The sequence below is a fragment of the Acipenser ruthenus genome, chromosome 19 (genome assembly GCF_902713425.1).
Source record: "Acipenser ruthenus chromosome 19, fAciRut3.2 maternal haplotype, whole genome shotgun sequence".
In the NCBI taxonomy this organism is placed as follows: Eukaryota; Metazoa; Chordata; class Actinopteri; order Acipenseriformes; family Acipenseridae; genus Acipenser; species Acipenser ruthenus.
Genome location: NC_081207.1, coordinates 32590240 through 32605666, shown reverse-complemented (window position 1 = coordinate 32605666; position 15427 = coordinate 32590240). Strand labels below are relative to the sequence as shown.

Here is a 15427-nt window from a genome sequence, read left to right as displayed (position 1 = left end):
CAGCGGACACTGGACCAGCCACCGCTCAGGCCGGAGGAGGTGCTGAGATGCAGGTTAGAAAAAAAAGTACAAGACAAACGTTTCAGGCTGTGCCAGCTTCAGTATACAAAAACATGAAATCATAATCGGCATGAAAAACAAACGTTAACAGTGTTAATGGTTAAAAAAGTTTTTAAAAATGAAACCCGTTATTACTATTTAGAAGGCTGTACAGCCATGACTGTTAAGCTTCCTCAGTAGGAAACGCTAACTCATTGTTTACTAAAGCTGACTTCTGGAACTTGCACAGTAGTTTTGCAGCGGCTGCTGAGTTGACACTCCGTCTTGTGCTCCGTGTGTCAGACTGATATCTGCTCACCCTGGAGACGTGGCGTCTGTCTGAATTCTGAGTGCCAGGGGCAGGGGGTCACTCACCTTGGCAGCCAGTCCGCGCTCACGGGAGCCCTCCCTGCCAGCCTTCAATCCCGACAGGTCTCGCTGCTCCTCAATGCTTGACGGACAGAGTGACAAAGCAGCAAGACTACTGTGCTGTCCACTTCCTAAAGAATTTCTGCGGGAAAAAACCACAGCTTTTCTAAAATGATACAAACACTTCAGGCTAAGGATCTGTTAACTACTTAATTATACATTTACTTTATAATGACTTTAAATACTAGTGGGTCATTACATGATTTGCGAATAAACAGGAAAACAACAGGAAACTTTTACTAAGCCCTGTATTTTTTTTGAACATGTGTTTGTCCTGTATGCAGGTATCTGCGATTGTCAGAGAACAACATAGCGACTCTGCTGCAGCTGTGTAAGAAGAATGGGATTCAGGTTGGCATTCACCCGCACATGAAAGAGTCAGAGATCGACGTCAGCACCGTTTTCAGAAGACCTGTGGAAAGTCCCAGCATCGACCACTCTGTAGAATAAATCAACGATGCAGAGAAACAGCTTTCCATCCCCACCCCACAAACCAACACCTGGGCCCCTACGAATAAAAATTCCCACATGGAAAAGAACAAGACATCTGTGTTATGCTTTTCTTTTCTATTTGTTTAAGAAAATCACATTTAAATTAAGTAGTGATTGGCTATTTGTAAACAACATAAATATCCTTGATTCAGAGGTGAACTGAAGCAGTTTCAGTAATCTAAGGCAAGAACTTGATTTTCAAGGAAAAAAAAGTGTATTTTTACCATTGCACCACTAGAGGGAGCCCCAAGCACAGTGACAGGACGTTTGGTAAACTGTATCATTAAAACTGCAGTGTCCCACAATCACAAGGAGAGCAAACCAATTTGTTTACTGGAGTCAAGCTTCCCTGAAACTGCCTGTCCATTCTAACCAAGCTCAGCTGCAGCCCAGGAAGCAGCACAGCAGTGAAGAAAGCAGCCACGCTGTCTGCGGCGTTCTCAATACACAGATCAAGAGCAGGTGTGGTACAGGTAGGCTTGCAAGGTACAGTGAGAACCTTCCTGAAAGTGAGAATGCATGTTTAGACCTGTGGAGAGCAGTCACTGTGCAAGAGAACCAGCTCAAAGTAAGATCAAGTGCCTGTAATAGAGAGGCTTCACACAAAAAAAGCAATGGTCAAGCATTAGTGGATGACCTTTCATTCTCACAGTCCAGCACTGGCATTAAATCACACAGCTGTGAAAGGACAGCCAGTTTGTATTGGACTTCCCTATGCATTAAAATCACACAGCTGTGAAAGGATAGCCAGTTTGTACTGGACTCCCCCACGCATTAAAACCACACAGCTGTGAAAGGATAGCCAGTTTGTACTGGACTCCCCCATGCATTAAAACCACACAGCTGTGAAAGGATAGCCAGTTTGTACTGGACTTCCCCTTGCATTAAAATCACACAGCTGTGAAAGGATAGCCAGTTTGTACTGGACTTCCCCTTGCATTAAAATCACACAGCTGTGAAAGGATAGCCAGTTTGTACTGGACTTCCCCATGCATTAAATCACACAGCTGTTTAAAATAAAGCAAACAGCCTCTTTAAGCAAATGTCTGAAGTACTTTCCTTTATTCTTATTAAATATGTTTCATACAATCAACAGAACAGGAGTTAAGGCTGACCAGCATTTAACAGCTCTAGTTTGCTTGGTAATAATACAAAGCCGGTTGAAAATGTAACAAAATCTCAAAATTAAATTGAAAAAAAACAAACAAACAAAAAACCCAATAAATTAATGTTTACAGTACATGTTAATATGAAGTTGGTGTGCAACATTGTAAAGCCTTTATTTTATCATCACGAATATTACGATTATTCTTATTTAGCTTTGAAAGCCCTTCCGTGAGAACACTTTGTTTTGTAATTTTACTGCACGTGCAAGATAGCAAAGCTTTGTGTTTTATCTGGAGAGCCCATCTTCCAGTCTCTCTTTCTATAAAGTTTTATTATTACAATGCTGCTTAGTTTAGCTACCAAACACGAGTCAACATACAATACTAACCACAGAACTACCCCAGACAACAGGACTGTGAATCCCAGTGGCAATGGACAGAAGCCACCCCACCCTCCCTTCTGTATTCACAAGATATGCATGATATAGGCTTTCAACAACATGAGCTTCACACGCTGCCCTGTTAACATTGAAAAAGACCACAGCGGCTAACTGCATTCATGTTATTATTATTATTATTATTTGGCCATATTGGTTCCTTTATTATAAAAGGATATGTTAAACATCATTTTATTATTTTTTGCTTCTAAATATAAGACATTTCTTTCCTAAATGAAATGGATATTCCGTTTGCGATTACATTAGGGTTAAGGGTCCATTATGAACAAGCAGTCGTAGATATGTAAATATGAGATCAGACAGACTTAACCAAGGGTTTACTGAGAAACGTTACAATGACTCTGACAGCTTTACATAAGTCACGTTCCATTCAAACCTTACTGTATGAGACGGTTATACAAAACAGATCCTTGAACTAAAGCGTGACCAGCATTTGAAATCTGTCAATATCTTTCATGTTGAAACTGACAAAGACTTTGAAAGTCTCTTTCATTTGCAAGCTACAGTGTTTTAGTGAGTATACGTCCTCGACTCCTATCTCTGCTCTAAACGCTGCTCGTTCCGCTCTGACAGGTGTTCTTCAAGGTGCTCTGCGTTCTCCTGCTACAGAAAGGCTCTCTGTTGAAGTCTTATTCTGATTTCTGTGCCCACTTCAGGTCATCGCTCCGGGGTTTGTTTCCTGTTAGCCTCTCTATCAAGTCTTCCATCCGTCTCCAAAACCCCACACAGTGAAGAGGGTAATTGAGCCAACCTGAAAGAGAAATGTGGGGCAGTTATTGCCTGATGAGATCAGATACTTTACTGAGACAGATCTCAGGGGTGCAAGTAAGACTCCTGGTGGTACTATGAGTTTAAGACGACACACCTGAACTTGTTACCTGCATACACTGGGGCTAATCAAGCTTGTAGTAAAACCTGGAATGGGTGAAACTGCTCTGCAATAGGAGTCTCAATAGCTACAGTAATATACAGTACCACAGAGCAGATACGACTTACTGACTTGACCGAGAACACAAAGAAAAGTCAAGACATCTCATCCTTTACCTGGATGAATGTAGATGTAGACATTGTGAAAAAGAAGCAGCTCATTGCCTGTTACCCGAGCTCCCTGGTACAGCAATGCCAGCCCTTGCTGGTACACAGTACAGTAGCAAACATGGTAGAGAAAGAAATACGTTTGTTTTTTTTGCAGTTTACGATTAAATAAGGTCACACTGACAAATGTTTCACCATCCATTTAAAAAAAATAAAAAATAAAAAAGAATAAAAACACCTGTCCTCAGCATAACTCCGTGCCCCGGTGCCTATTTGTTTTGCGAGCTGCCCGATTGTGTTCCTGTCTGGCACTGAAGAAGCACCCTGGAGCCTTTATTACACTTTATCAATGAGGACTGCTGCTGCAGCCGCTATCTTTTGTTGTTTGATATTTTTCATTGCAGCCCATTTGTTATAAGTGACAGTAGGTTCCCATTAAATATACATGGAGATTACCAATGATAAAACAAAGAGCAGGGTGCTCCTCTGGGAGAGCAGAGCTGTTGAAATAGCATTGTGTGTTGAAACGTGCTTGCAGTCCCCTGTGGATCCTGCTGCTGAGTTTATAATACCAGTCATCATAGGGGTACAATGCAAGAAAGCACAGCTCCTTTATCGCTCTGACTGATGGCGAGCCCTGTGTGCTAGTCATCCCCACATCTGTTCTGCTTCAGTCCGTGGCTCATATTACAGCACTAAAGGAATGACGACATGTATATTATGGGCTGTACCTTGTTCTCATTTGGGACTGTGTGAAACAAAGTACAGCAAAAAGACACTCTCAGACGGCAATGAGCTGTATGTTCAAAATGAAAGCAATTCCTGTATGCTGGCGAGGCACTTGTTAACAGGACTGGTGGTCCTGGGAGAGGGGATGGCTTACCTGTGGTGATGCAGAAGTAGGTCTCATGGGGCGACACGTGATGGATGCGGTGGTGCTTTCTCGGCAGGATGATGTGCAGATCCTGCAGGATAGTGACCCAGAGAGGGAGACCGAAGTACATGTGGGACCACTTGTGAATCTGATTGGTCATCAAGACGAAAACAGACAGTGCGAAGACAAAGCACTCCCAGGGGTAGGACTCGGCTATAGACTCTGCAGCAGAGAAGAGGGAGACACAACAGCAACGTCAAACCACTTCAACACCACACTGATCTGTTCATTACTGCATTGAGAGACACGACAGCAACGTCAAACCACTTCAACACCACACTGATCTGTTCATTACTGCATTGAGAGACACGACAGCAACACAAACCACTTCAGCACCACACTGATCTGTTCATTACTGCATTGAGAGACACAACAGCAACGTCCATTTCACCACCACATTGTTCATTACTGCATTGAAAAACACGACAGCAGCCTTCTAGAGGATATTATTGCATGTTCCAATTTCAAACAGTGTGTTGCCATTCAGTGTTTTTATCCAGAATTGCAATCTACAAATGAAGCTAGCATAGGTAATAGCAATTTGTGTTGTAAGTGTGATCCAAAGTGGGTGCAAATTTGTTCTCAACTAGTTTTAAATTGCTGAACTCTTACTTCCAGGGTTTTCACTGTGTAGTTAAATATTTACAACTTGGATTAAAAGCTTAACCACTGTAAAAAAAAATCTGCATGCCAAATTTAGATTTTTTCTTCCACATTTCATATTTACTTCCATATACCCTTACAGATAAATATTGCACATGTAGTCCTACACCTACAATTAAATGCTTATTTTGGGGTTATAATATTGTGGGTTTTGTTGAAACTTTTTTAATGAGTTTACTATGAAAAGTGTCAACACTTCAGACATTTAAAATAACAATAATAATCTGATCCTGAGCAGTTTAACAGAACGGCAGTCTGATGCCGTGTTAATCTTGGGTTTTGTCAGCAAATAAAAGTGTCTGTACTAGCTTTCTCGGGTTTTAAGATAATCGCAAACGCTGAACATAAATGAAGTGTAAGTAGGAAAAGCCTGCTCTGGGTCATGCATTATAAACAAGCGGATTCACTATTTGTCACGTCTGTGAAGGCACTAAGCTTTCTTACTGTACTGCGCTTCACTGTGAGTGTATGCAAGCAACACAGCTAGCTTGAGGAGACAATACCACAGTGAAGCTATAGAACAACTCAACTCAAAACATATTCAGGGTAGGGCTTGGCAAGCGCAACAGAAACGCTGGTCTGAGGGGCTCCGTTTCTTCAGAGGCCTCTATGCTGAAGCATTTTTAGAAAGGCTATACTGTAGGCACATGCCCAGCGTATAGAAATCGATGTACAGGCATTTGGAAATATTATTGATTAAGCACTGGTCAAACATTATTATCAAATATTATTAAGGACCAAGGACATCCCATTGTTTGTTTTCCCATATTCATACATTTAGTTGAAATAAAATTCACATTAATATCTCGTGTAAAAAAACAAACACACACAACCGCCTGTATTTCCGAAATCCCACTGCACCTTGCGTCACAATAGCTGGTATCTATTTCTAAACGTTTCAGACTGACTGCATATGTTTAATGCATTAAAAAAACAGCCTCTGGCAACTGCCCACTATCTTCCAGCAATGACTTTTCTCATTAGACCTGGGCAGTTCTTGCCAAGCTGTCACGTTCAGAGTCTATAATTGTGAATCGATTTGTTTAATGTTCTGTGTCTGCACAGACTGCCGCAAGCTTCACAGAAACAAACAAAAACTGTTCCATGCGCACCACTGGATATTTACAGGCTGTGTTTTGCTTTTCCCCCAGCAGAGGGCGCTCAACACAACTCTCACCAAAGCTGGTGGTTGAAAGCTGGGTCTGTGCATTATCATGTATCATCATCCTCTTTATTCAGCCTCTGAGCTCACAAGCAAACCAGGATCTGAATGAACAGCAGAGGGGCAGCAGTGTGGAGTAGTGGTTAGTGCTCTGGACTCTTGACCAGAGGGTCGTGGGTTCATCCCAGGTGGTGGACACTGCTGCTGTACCCTTGAGCAAGGTACTTTACCTAGATTGCTCCAGTAAAAACCCAACTACATAAATGGGTAATTGTATGTAAAAATAATGTGATATCTTGTAACAATTGTAAGTCGCCCTGGATAAGGGCGTCTGCTAAGAAATAAATAATAATAATAATAAAATACTTTAGGGCCGGGATTAAAGGTTTGATACAGCTCATGTATCAATGCACAGTATAGAATTACCTGAAAGTATCTCATTCATTATATCTTTCTGTGTTAGTAACCTGATCCAATCAACCTATCCTTCCAGTCCCAGCAGGATTCCACAGGCCCAGGGAATCCCTCTGGATCCCTGGATGACCCTGGAGAGGTGGCAGGATTCCACAGGTCCAGGAAATCCCTCTGGATTCCGGGATGACCCTGGAGAGGTGGCAGGATTCCACAGGTCCAGGGAATCCCTCTGGATCCCGGGATGACCCTGGAGAGGTGGCAAGATTCCACAGGACCAGGGGATCCCTCTGAATCCAGAGATGACCCTGGAGAGGTGGCAGGATTCCACAGGACCAGGGAATCCCTCTGGATCCCGGGATGACCTTGGAGGGGTGGTTGATACGAGTCCTGTGAAGTAACTGATTCACAATGATGACATCACAACCCACCTGGGGAGTGGCTCATGAACGTGTATGCCATGTGAGCCAGCGGGAGGAGGGGGATCATGCAGTTATCCCCGTTGGTCTCGATGAAGTCGTGTCGGGTTATTGCAGTGGGGTCAATGTGGTGCTCTCTGAACGGCCGTATAAATGCCTGCAGAGAAGAAACAGACAGTAAGAGATTAGTGAACATACACTTCCACAGGGTCAGCATGTGCTGCTATCCTTCAGACTGCACTGTGGGCTGCAGTGTATCATAAGGACACACTGTATGAAGGGTTAGGAGCGATATCCTTCAGACCGCACTGTGGGCTGCAGTGTATCATAAGGACACACTGTATGAAGGGTTAGGAGCGATATCCTTCAGACCGCACTGTGGGCTGCAGTGTATCATAAGGACACACTGTATGAAGGGTTAGGAGCGATATCCTTCAGACCGCACTGTGGGCTGCAGTGTATCATAAGGACACACTGTATGAAGGGTTAGGAGTGAGGAGGGGATGTTCTATACTTTATAATGGCTATGGAAATGCCATCATTTTGACCGATGACACTGTCTAGATTAGTACAAGTTCTTTAGAGCCATACAAGGAAGCTCTCCTTGCTCAAACACAGCTAAGCGAATAGTATCCTGCAGTTGCTGACAGGCACCTCTATATGGGAGCCTCTCAGTGTTGCTGCACTGCAGAATTATTTGAAAATGACTAATAGTTTACTACAGTATTCAATATATGAAACAACTGGAAAATACTTTGCTTTCTGCAATAAATAACCATGCACAGTATGAGATGACAGATAACATGGGAATAGAATTGCTCTGTGGGCACACCATTACAGAATGGACTATTTAATACCATTTCCAATCTCAGAGTCATTCAACCACCTGCTATTCCTCTATTTTTACTAATCTCCATGAGCACGCCAGCATACTGTACTACTAAATACATCTCAGGCAGGCAAATGCTGTGGCATGACCCACCAATGGAGGGTGTGGACGGGGTGTTCACTTTAAAAAGATGCCCTCTCCTCCCACACCAAGCAGTGGAATGCTTTACAAATCCACTCTCTAACATTGCAGGGTCCCACCTCTCCTGATTCAGAACAGTCTGAAATATTGATGCATTTGTGGGCAGAATTAGCTCCTACACTATAAGTAGGTAGATGGCTGTGCGGCAATAGACAGGGATCCAAAACTTGTACAAACACTCAATTAGAAATACTACAAGAAACTCAACAAACATCTTGTTCTTCTGTTGGTATTTCTGAGTAACAGAAAGGGGCTGCATTTAGATACAATGACCACACTGAAAGTGCACGGCCCCAGGCTCATTTAAACAAGGGGTCTGCTGGAACACAGAGCAGTGAGCTCTGCTGGTTCAAGTGCAAGATCTTTATGCAGTTCAAGTCAGGGCTGCACTAATCCCTTTGCACCCACAGGCTCTGGAAGGGGCTGCTCGCTTCAGCTGTGAATCACTGCAGTGCAGATCTCACAGGACGTGCCATTTCAGCTCTTTCAGGAGAAAACGCTGGAGCTTCAATTAACCATGCAGGAGTGGATTCCGGTGACGGAATGAACGATGGTCCGGCTTGCTGCAATGCAATGGGGTTCTGCACGGACTGCACAGCGTTTAAAGGGTTCTTTAAGAGGTATTCTGTTTTGTTTACTGAGCCCTGACTACTCCTGTCCTGCTCTCTCCAAGGTTGGATATTCCTGGCAAAGACTTTGCATCCCAGAGGCCTGTCTGCGACCCACTGAGCTGCCAAGATGGCAAAAGTAAAAAAAAGAATAACAAATAAAGAAAAACAATAAAAGCAGTCATGGTTTTTTAGTATCAAAAAGCTTGGTAAACATTTCAGGCAACCCCAGACAGAACACACGCTCACACAGCGCCATGCCCGCTCACCTTCCCAATGACCGGGATGTCAACAGAGCCCCACGTGTCCGCTCCCCAGTGCACCAGACCGGAGGCAAAATCAGCAGTAACTATCCCAGCAACTGAAACAAAGAAGCAGAGAGCTGCTTTAATACACTGAGTGCCTTCTGCGAGGCCCCACTCCCATTTCAAAAGAAATACCCGACCAGGGATGAGCAGCCAGACAGCCACAATTCAGAGCTGCAGCAAAACCAGCTGACCAAAGGCTTTACTCTGACTGAGCATCCCCACAGCCCATCTCAATTCTACAGGGGGGTGATGTACCGGAGAAGGTAATGCATGCAATACTGTATGGCATGTTTAACAACTGTACTAAAATAAAATAATCATGAAACCGGATTATCATGATCGTGCGTCAGGAAACCCGCTTCAAACCACCAGCCTCTGTCGGTCAGTTATCTCAAGAGACTCTGAAAGAAGTCACATGACACTGAATACAGCTGACGTCTCAGCCGCCTATCCCCTGCTTTATTCCTGCTCATGGATTACTATACTGGACTGCATGCCGACTGCCACACCTACACCTATTGAACATCTATTATGGTAAAAGGGGAATTGTTGCAAGCATGTGTTTTTCTAATGTCTCCAGGACCAGTGTAACTGCGATTAAATGACTATTAAACTATTGAATTCATACTTACTTGTGCCGATTATAATTTTGTAAATATAAACTGTGGAAAAGTTTATCAACAGGAAAATAAAGTTGATCGTTACAAGGGAGAGACACAAGATGACGCTGATCCATTCCTGTAATCGTTTTCCTACGAGAGAGAGAGAGAGAGAGTATTATTACATCCTTTTGAAACATTCCCTGATATCACTGTCACTCTGTATTGTGCTTCTCTGTTGTAGCTCTGATGTATGCCGTGTAGAACTCATTGATGTGGCACAGCGATGCATGAAGGAACAACAAGTGTCTCTCAACATCATCTAACAGCTGCAGATTTTAGACAAGGGTGGCTCTGTGCTGAGAGCTGGACTGGGGCCAGAGAATATGGTACAGTACTAGCCTGCACACAATCAAGGGGCACCCTTCACCCTCTTCAGTCACATTCAACAGCCTACAGCTTTCTATCTCTTCATTTATCTACTTATTTAATACAGCAGTTTCACCAGAACAGAATCTTCATGCATCAGCGCAGTCACTGCGCACTACAGCGCAGTCACTGTGACTGGAGACAGTCCACACTGCGCACTACAGCGCAGTCACTGTGACTGGAGGCAGTCCACACTGCGCACTACAGCGCAGTCACTGTGACTGGAGGCAGTCCACACTGCGCACTACAGCGCAGTCACTGTGACTGGAGGCAGTCCACACTGCACACTACAGTGCATTGCAAACAGCAAATTTTTAAAAGGTGTACAGTAGTGCTTGTAGGATGCAAATGTGTCCCTTGGTTATAGTTATTATGTGACAAGTCCTCTGAAACTTGAAATCAGTCACTGAGCTACAAGGCGGTGTTTCTGAGCCTGCACCTTCGTATCGTCTGTTTATTGAGACAGTACTGCATCCTGCTACTGCGGTAAAACAGGAAAATCCTAATGAAAGGGATGATCACAAAGAAACAAGCATTTCAAAATGCAGGTACAAGGAACCTTAAAAAGGGTAGAATGTAGATTTTAGTCAATAAATGTGACACCCCAATTGCAGTGCCTGCACCCTGTGCAGGGGAGCTGTCTCATACAGATCACACGACCAGGAGGATTGAGAAACTTCATTATCCACTGTCTAATACTGACTCACACAACCAGGAGGATTGAGGAACTTCATTATCCACTGTCTCATACTGACTCAACCGACCAGGAGGATTGAGAAACTTCATTATCCACTGTCTCATACTGATTCACACAACCAGGAGGATTGAGAAACTTCATTACCCACTGTCTCATACTGACTCACACGACCAGGAGGATTGAGAAACTTCATTATCCACGCATGTACAACCTGACTGCGGGTGTTTCTAAAGAGAGGGATGTGGCCGACAAAAGGCTTGTCTTGTCACAGTGATTTTTAATTGCAAATAAAATGTCTAGATTGTTCTGAAACCATACGTTTCCAGCAGAAACAACAAAATACATCCTTTAACAATTCAGAGAGCGGGAAGGTCTGGCAGCTTTTAGTTTGGGCTCCATTTCTTGAAAAAATAAATGTTTTGTGTATTGGTCTGCGGCCTATACACAAGTGGCTGAGTTTACATATTTTACTGAGAATAGTAATTCTTATACGGATGTGTATATTTCACTTGTGGACTTACACCACAGGGGAGGAAGGAGAGCCATCGCCAAGAAACTGAACTGCAGAGCCTCAGCTCAGTGTCATTATTATTAACCATTAACACACGACACTCAACTCCGATCAAGAAACTGAACTGCACAGCCTCAGCTCAGTGTCATTATCATTAACCATTAACACACGACACTCAACTCTGATCAAGAAACTGAACTGCAGAGCCTCAGCTCAGTGTCATTATTATTAACCATTAACACACGACACGCAACTCCGATCAAGAAACTGAACTGCAGAGCCTCAGCTCAGTGTCATTATTATTAACCATTAACACACGACACTCAACTCCGATCAAGAAACTGAACTGCACAGCCTCAGCTCAGTGTCATTATTGTTAACCATTAACACACGACACTCAACTCCGATCAAGAAACTGAACTGCACAGCCTCAGCTCAGTGTCATTATTATCAGGGGATTATGAAACTGTGCAGGAATGCTCCAGGAATACCATCACAATGAGTTAAGCATGGCAGCACACACACTCCCTTCTCTCCATTAGCCTTCTCTAGTGCACTCCACGGCGACTATATTTTCTCTGTATATCTAGTGGGAAGCACGATGTGATGTCAGGCATCAGGTGATCAGAGCTAGTCTTTGAAAATATTCCCCCTCTGAGATTTTAAAATAGGCCATCCCTCATAGGAGGCCACTTTAAACACAGGAGCGCTTCCTGTCTGAATGACACCCTCTCCCTGCCCTCCTCACAAGAGCTGTGCGTGACTAAAATAGAGCATGATGCTAAGAAACTACAATTCAAAGTTGTTGCTTTTTTATTATTTTATTTAAAGGCATAGCTAGCTTCCAACTTAAACCACTGTAAGGTAAACATCTTACTGTACCAGTCGGTCTTAAGAAAAAGCACATTGCAGATCACTAGCCCTACCAAGCAGAGTTCCATCTGTTTCAAATGGTATCAAAGTGTGATAGAATGTCACCTAGTGAATGTGTCTCTAACGTCAGCGCTACACACTACATTTAAAAATGTTACTGTGACTGTGTACTTTTATTTTCAGGGGTCTCCTGAATGTTCATTGCAGGGATGGAAATGAGACTCCCATTGCATAGCAGTTTGATCCACTCCTGGTTTTACTATTAAGACACACCTGAGCTTGTTACCTACTGGCTAACCAAGCATGTATTACCTGGAATTAGTCTTATTTACATCCGTGGACTGCAACCAGCTAAACCACAAAGTTAGTGGCACCTGCATGTACTTACTGCAAGAGCTCCATGATCAAGTATTAACACAACAGTGTGAACACAGCTGAACTTAGTGCAGTCAGCCGGCCTGCGGTGTAAATAATTGAAACGTTCTGTTGGACACGCAGGTTTGTTCTATTTTTGACTTTCCTGTCGATCATGTGCTGTACAACCGAAGGGAAATAAATATATATTTAGATAATAGCTTCCGCCTAGTAAAGCTATTTATTATACTGCCATGTACATGCACATGCACACTGTATTACACTGCCAGCAAGCCTGGAGTCAGCCAAATACACTGTACTACACTGACAGCAAGCCTTTGCCAAATACACTGTACTACACTGCCAGCAAGCCTGTGCCAAATACACTGTATTACACTGCCAGCAAGCCTGTGCCAAATACACTGTACTACACTGCCAGCAAGCCTGGAGCCTGCCAAATACACTGTACTACACTGCCAGCAAGCCTGGAGTCTGCCAAATACACTGTACTACACTGCCAGCAAGCCTGGAGTCTGCCAAATACATTGTACTACACTGCCAGCAAGCCTGGAGTCTGCCAAATACACTGTACTACACTGCCAGCAAGCCTGGAGTCTGCCAAATACATTGTACTACACTGCCAGGAGGCCCGTGCCAAATACACTGTACTACACTGCCAGCAAGCCTGGAGTCTGCCAAATACACTGTACTACACTGCCAGCAAGCCTGGAGCCTGCCAAATACACTGTACTACACTGCCAGCAAGCCTGGAGTCTGCCAAATACACTGTACTACACTGCCAGCAAGCCTGGAGTCTGCCAAATACATTGTACTACACTGCCAGCAAGCCTGGAGTCTGCCAAATACATTGTACTACACTGCCAGGAGGCCCGTGCCAAATACACTGTACTACACTGCCAGCAAGCCTGGAGTCTGCCAAATACACTGGGCTCCTGATTTCAACTACTTGGGAGAGTTCATCTGCAACTTTATTACTGAATAACACACTGAATCAACTTACTGGCCTGTGTATTTCACTGTTGGTTCACCTAGTTCCGGATGCCAGGAAGGACTTGACTGATACAATGTTAGATCCATGTCTTGTGAGGTGAAGGACAAGTTCTCAGAACAACAGCCACTTCCTTTTTTCAATTCTGACAACAAAAGTCCCTTTCAGACGCTGACTGAACAGAGCTAACACAGTTTGATATGAGTGTTTTGAACAACAACAATAGTAGTAGTAGTCGTAGTAGTAGTAATTATTATTATTATTATTATTATTATTATTATTATTATTATTATAATAAAGGGTTCTACCATGACTACTAGTACAACAACCGTGCTTTGAGAGGGCCTTGAAAGGCGCTATATAAGTGTATATAAATGACCATGGTTCTCAAATATATTTATTATTAAGTGTACAACAACCTCTGACAGTAAAAACAGAGTCCAGCTGTGCCAGTCCAATAGTTAATAATTTACTTGCCAGTAAACTGAAGTGTAGCCATTTATCCTTTATGTAAATGGGGAGGTTATTGACTGTCCTATTAAAGTACATGCGGGAATACCGCATGTATAATATTTCAAAATAGGTGGAATGAAGCCTTTATAAACGGATGATAGTGTACGAGAACTCATCAGTTAATCGGTCTGCTTGCTTACCGGGCGAGTAGAGCTCAGCTAGCTGCCGGGCCCCAGCGTGCTGCGGTCCCCACCGCGGGGCTCGACTAGTACAAGCAGCCGCTCCGTGCTCATTGCCATTCGGATCCTCTTCTGCCATGGAGCCGCGTTTGATCTCCGTCTCCGAGAGCAGAACAGCCTCCATTCTCTTCTCTTTACCCTCGATTCCAGCTAGAATGCATATGAAGTGTGTTTTAAATGAAACTAATAAAATTCCTGAATAGTTGATGCGGGCCTGGGTTGGACTGCTGACCACGGCGTTCAAATGCACACTTTCTTTACTAAACTACCCCAGCAGCACCCTTAATAAACCCGGAAATACAGTCGCAGAAAATGCAGGTTGCATTTGCACAACAGAAAGAGGTGGTATTTTTTTCAGATTTTAATGTTTTAATCTAAACTGACATTACTTTTGACTTTTATCTCAAAATATATATGATAAACCGTCTTAATTTCTGCCTTAAATTAAGCTAAACTGTATCCTGTCTGTTACCGTGTGATGTTTGAGTGCTACATGTCTATTGAAAAGATTCCAGTTCCTGTCACGAATACCCAGCCAGTTAAAAACTGAATACAGTCGTGGCTAGTTATTTATTACCTTTCATTTGGAAACCTTCCATCATCCGCGTATCAAGAAATCACAATTATTCTCCACTACCTTGGCTGTAAAATAACGACGATCCCTAGGATCTTGGTCTGGCAAGAAGGTGTGTCGCAGTAAGATTAGTATTCCGACCGGTTACAGTCGTGTCATAGCTGCACAGAAGACCGCCTTCTCAGTATGATTAAGGGAGAGGTTCTTTTGAGACTTCACGATGAAAATCAACTGTTCAGCAGGCATTTGTTCCAGTGTTTGTTGTGTTGTTGTTTATTTTGTTGCCATGCAACCCTGAAATTATCAGTAAAAGAGAATGCATTCTTTCATTGTAAATGCCCGGATGTGTTTCACGTTTGACAAAACCAGCAATGCACAAAGCAGGCAGAGCTAGCGTTTTCTCAAACACGCAAATGAACCAATTACCATTAAAGATGCAGCTGCAGTTCAAGACGTCATCCCCTTATGCCTTCTCTGGAATGTAATGCATATTGTATATAGATAGTTGACTTTTACTGTATTCAAGTTTATTCTGCAAATCCTTGCTCCTAATCCACCTAGTGGACACTTAACACATTACAGATCAAACTTGTAT

General features: G+C 43.2%; 1 protein-coding gene across 1 annotated transcript; it reads right to left on the bottom strand.

Moving 5' to 3' along the window:
* Positions 1-2005: 2005 nt before the first annotated feature.
* On the bottom strand, positions 2006-15178 carry si:ch211-212o1.2 (uncharacterized protein LOC492735 homolog). The gene is made up of 7 exons (XM_034040060.3): positions 14836-15178; positions 14220-14408; positions 9727-9846; positions 9056-9147; positions 7161-7305; positions 4443-4655; positions 2006-3275 (listed from the first exon to the last, which is right to left on the bottom strand). Exons 1-7 carry the CDS (start codon positions 14858-14860, stop codon positions 3154-3156), a joined length of 906 nt encoding a protein of 301 aa, XP_033895951.1. The 5' UTR covers positions 14861-15178; the 3' UTR covers positions 2006-3153.
* Positions 15179-15427: the final 249 nt, after the last annotated feature.

Excerpts from the sequence above, each read along its gene's own strand:
- si:ch211-212o1.2 (XM_034040060.3), bottom strand. The coding sequence starts at position 14,860 with ATGATGGAAGGTTTCCAAATGAAAG. Across the intron at positions 9,847-14,219 it reads AGCTGAGCTCTACTCGCCCG|GAAAACGATTACAGGAATGG; the intron begins GTAAGCAAGCAG and ends TCTCTCTCGTAG. Across the intron at positions 3,276-4,442 it reads CTACTTCTGCATCACCACAG|GTTGGCTCAATTACCCTCTT; the intron begins GTAAGCCATCCC and ends TTTCTCTTTCAG.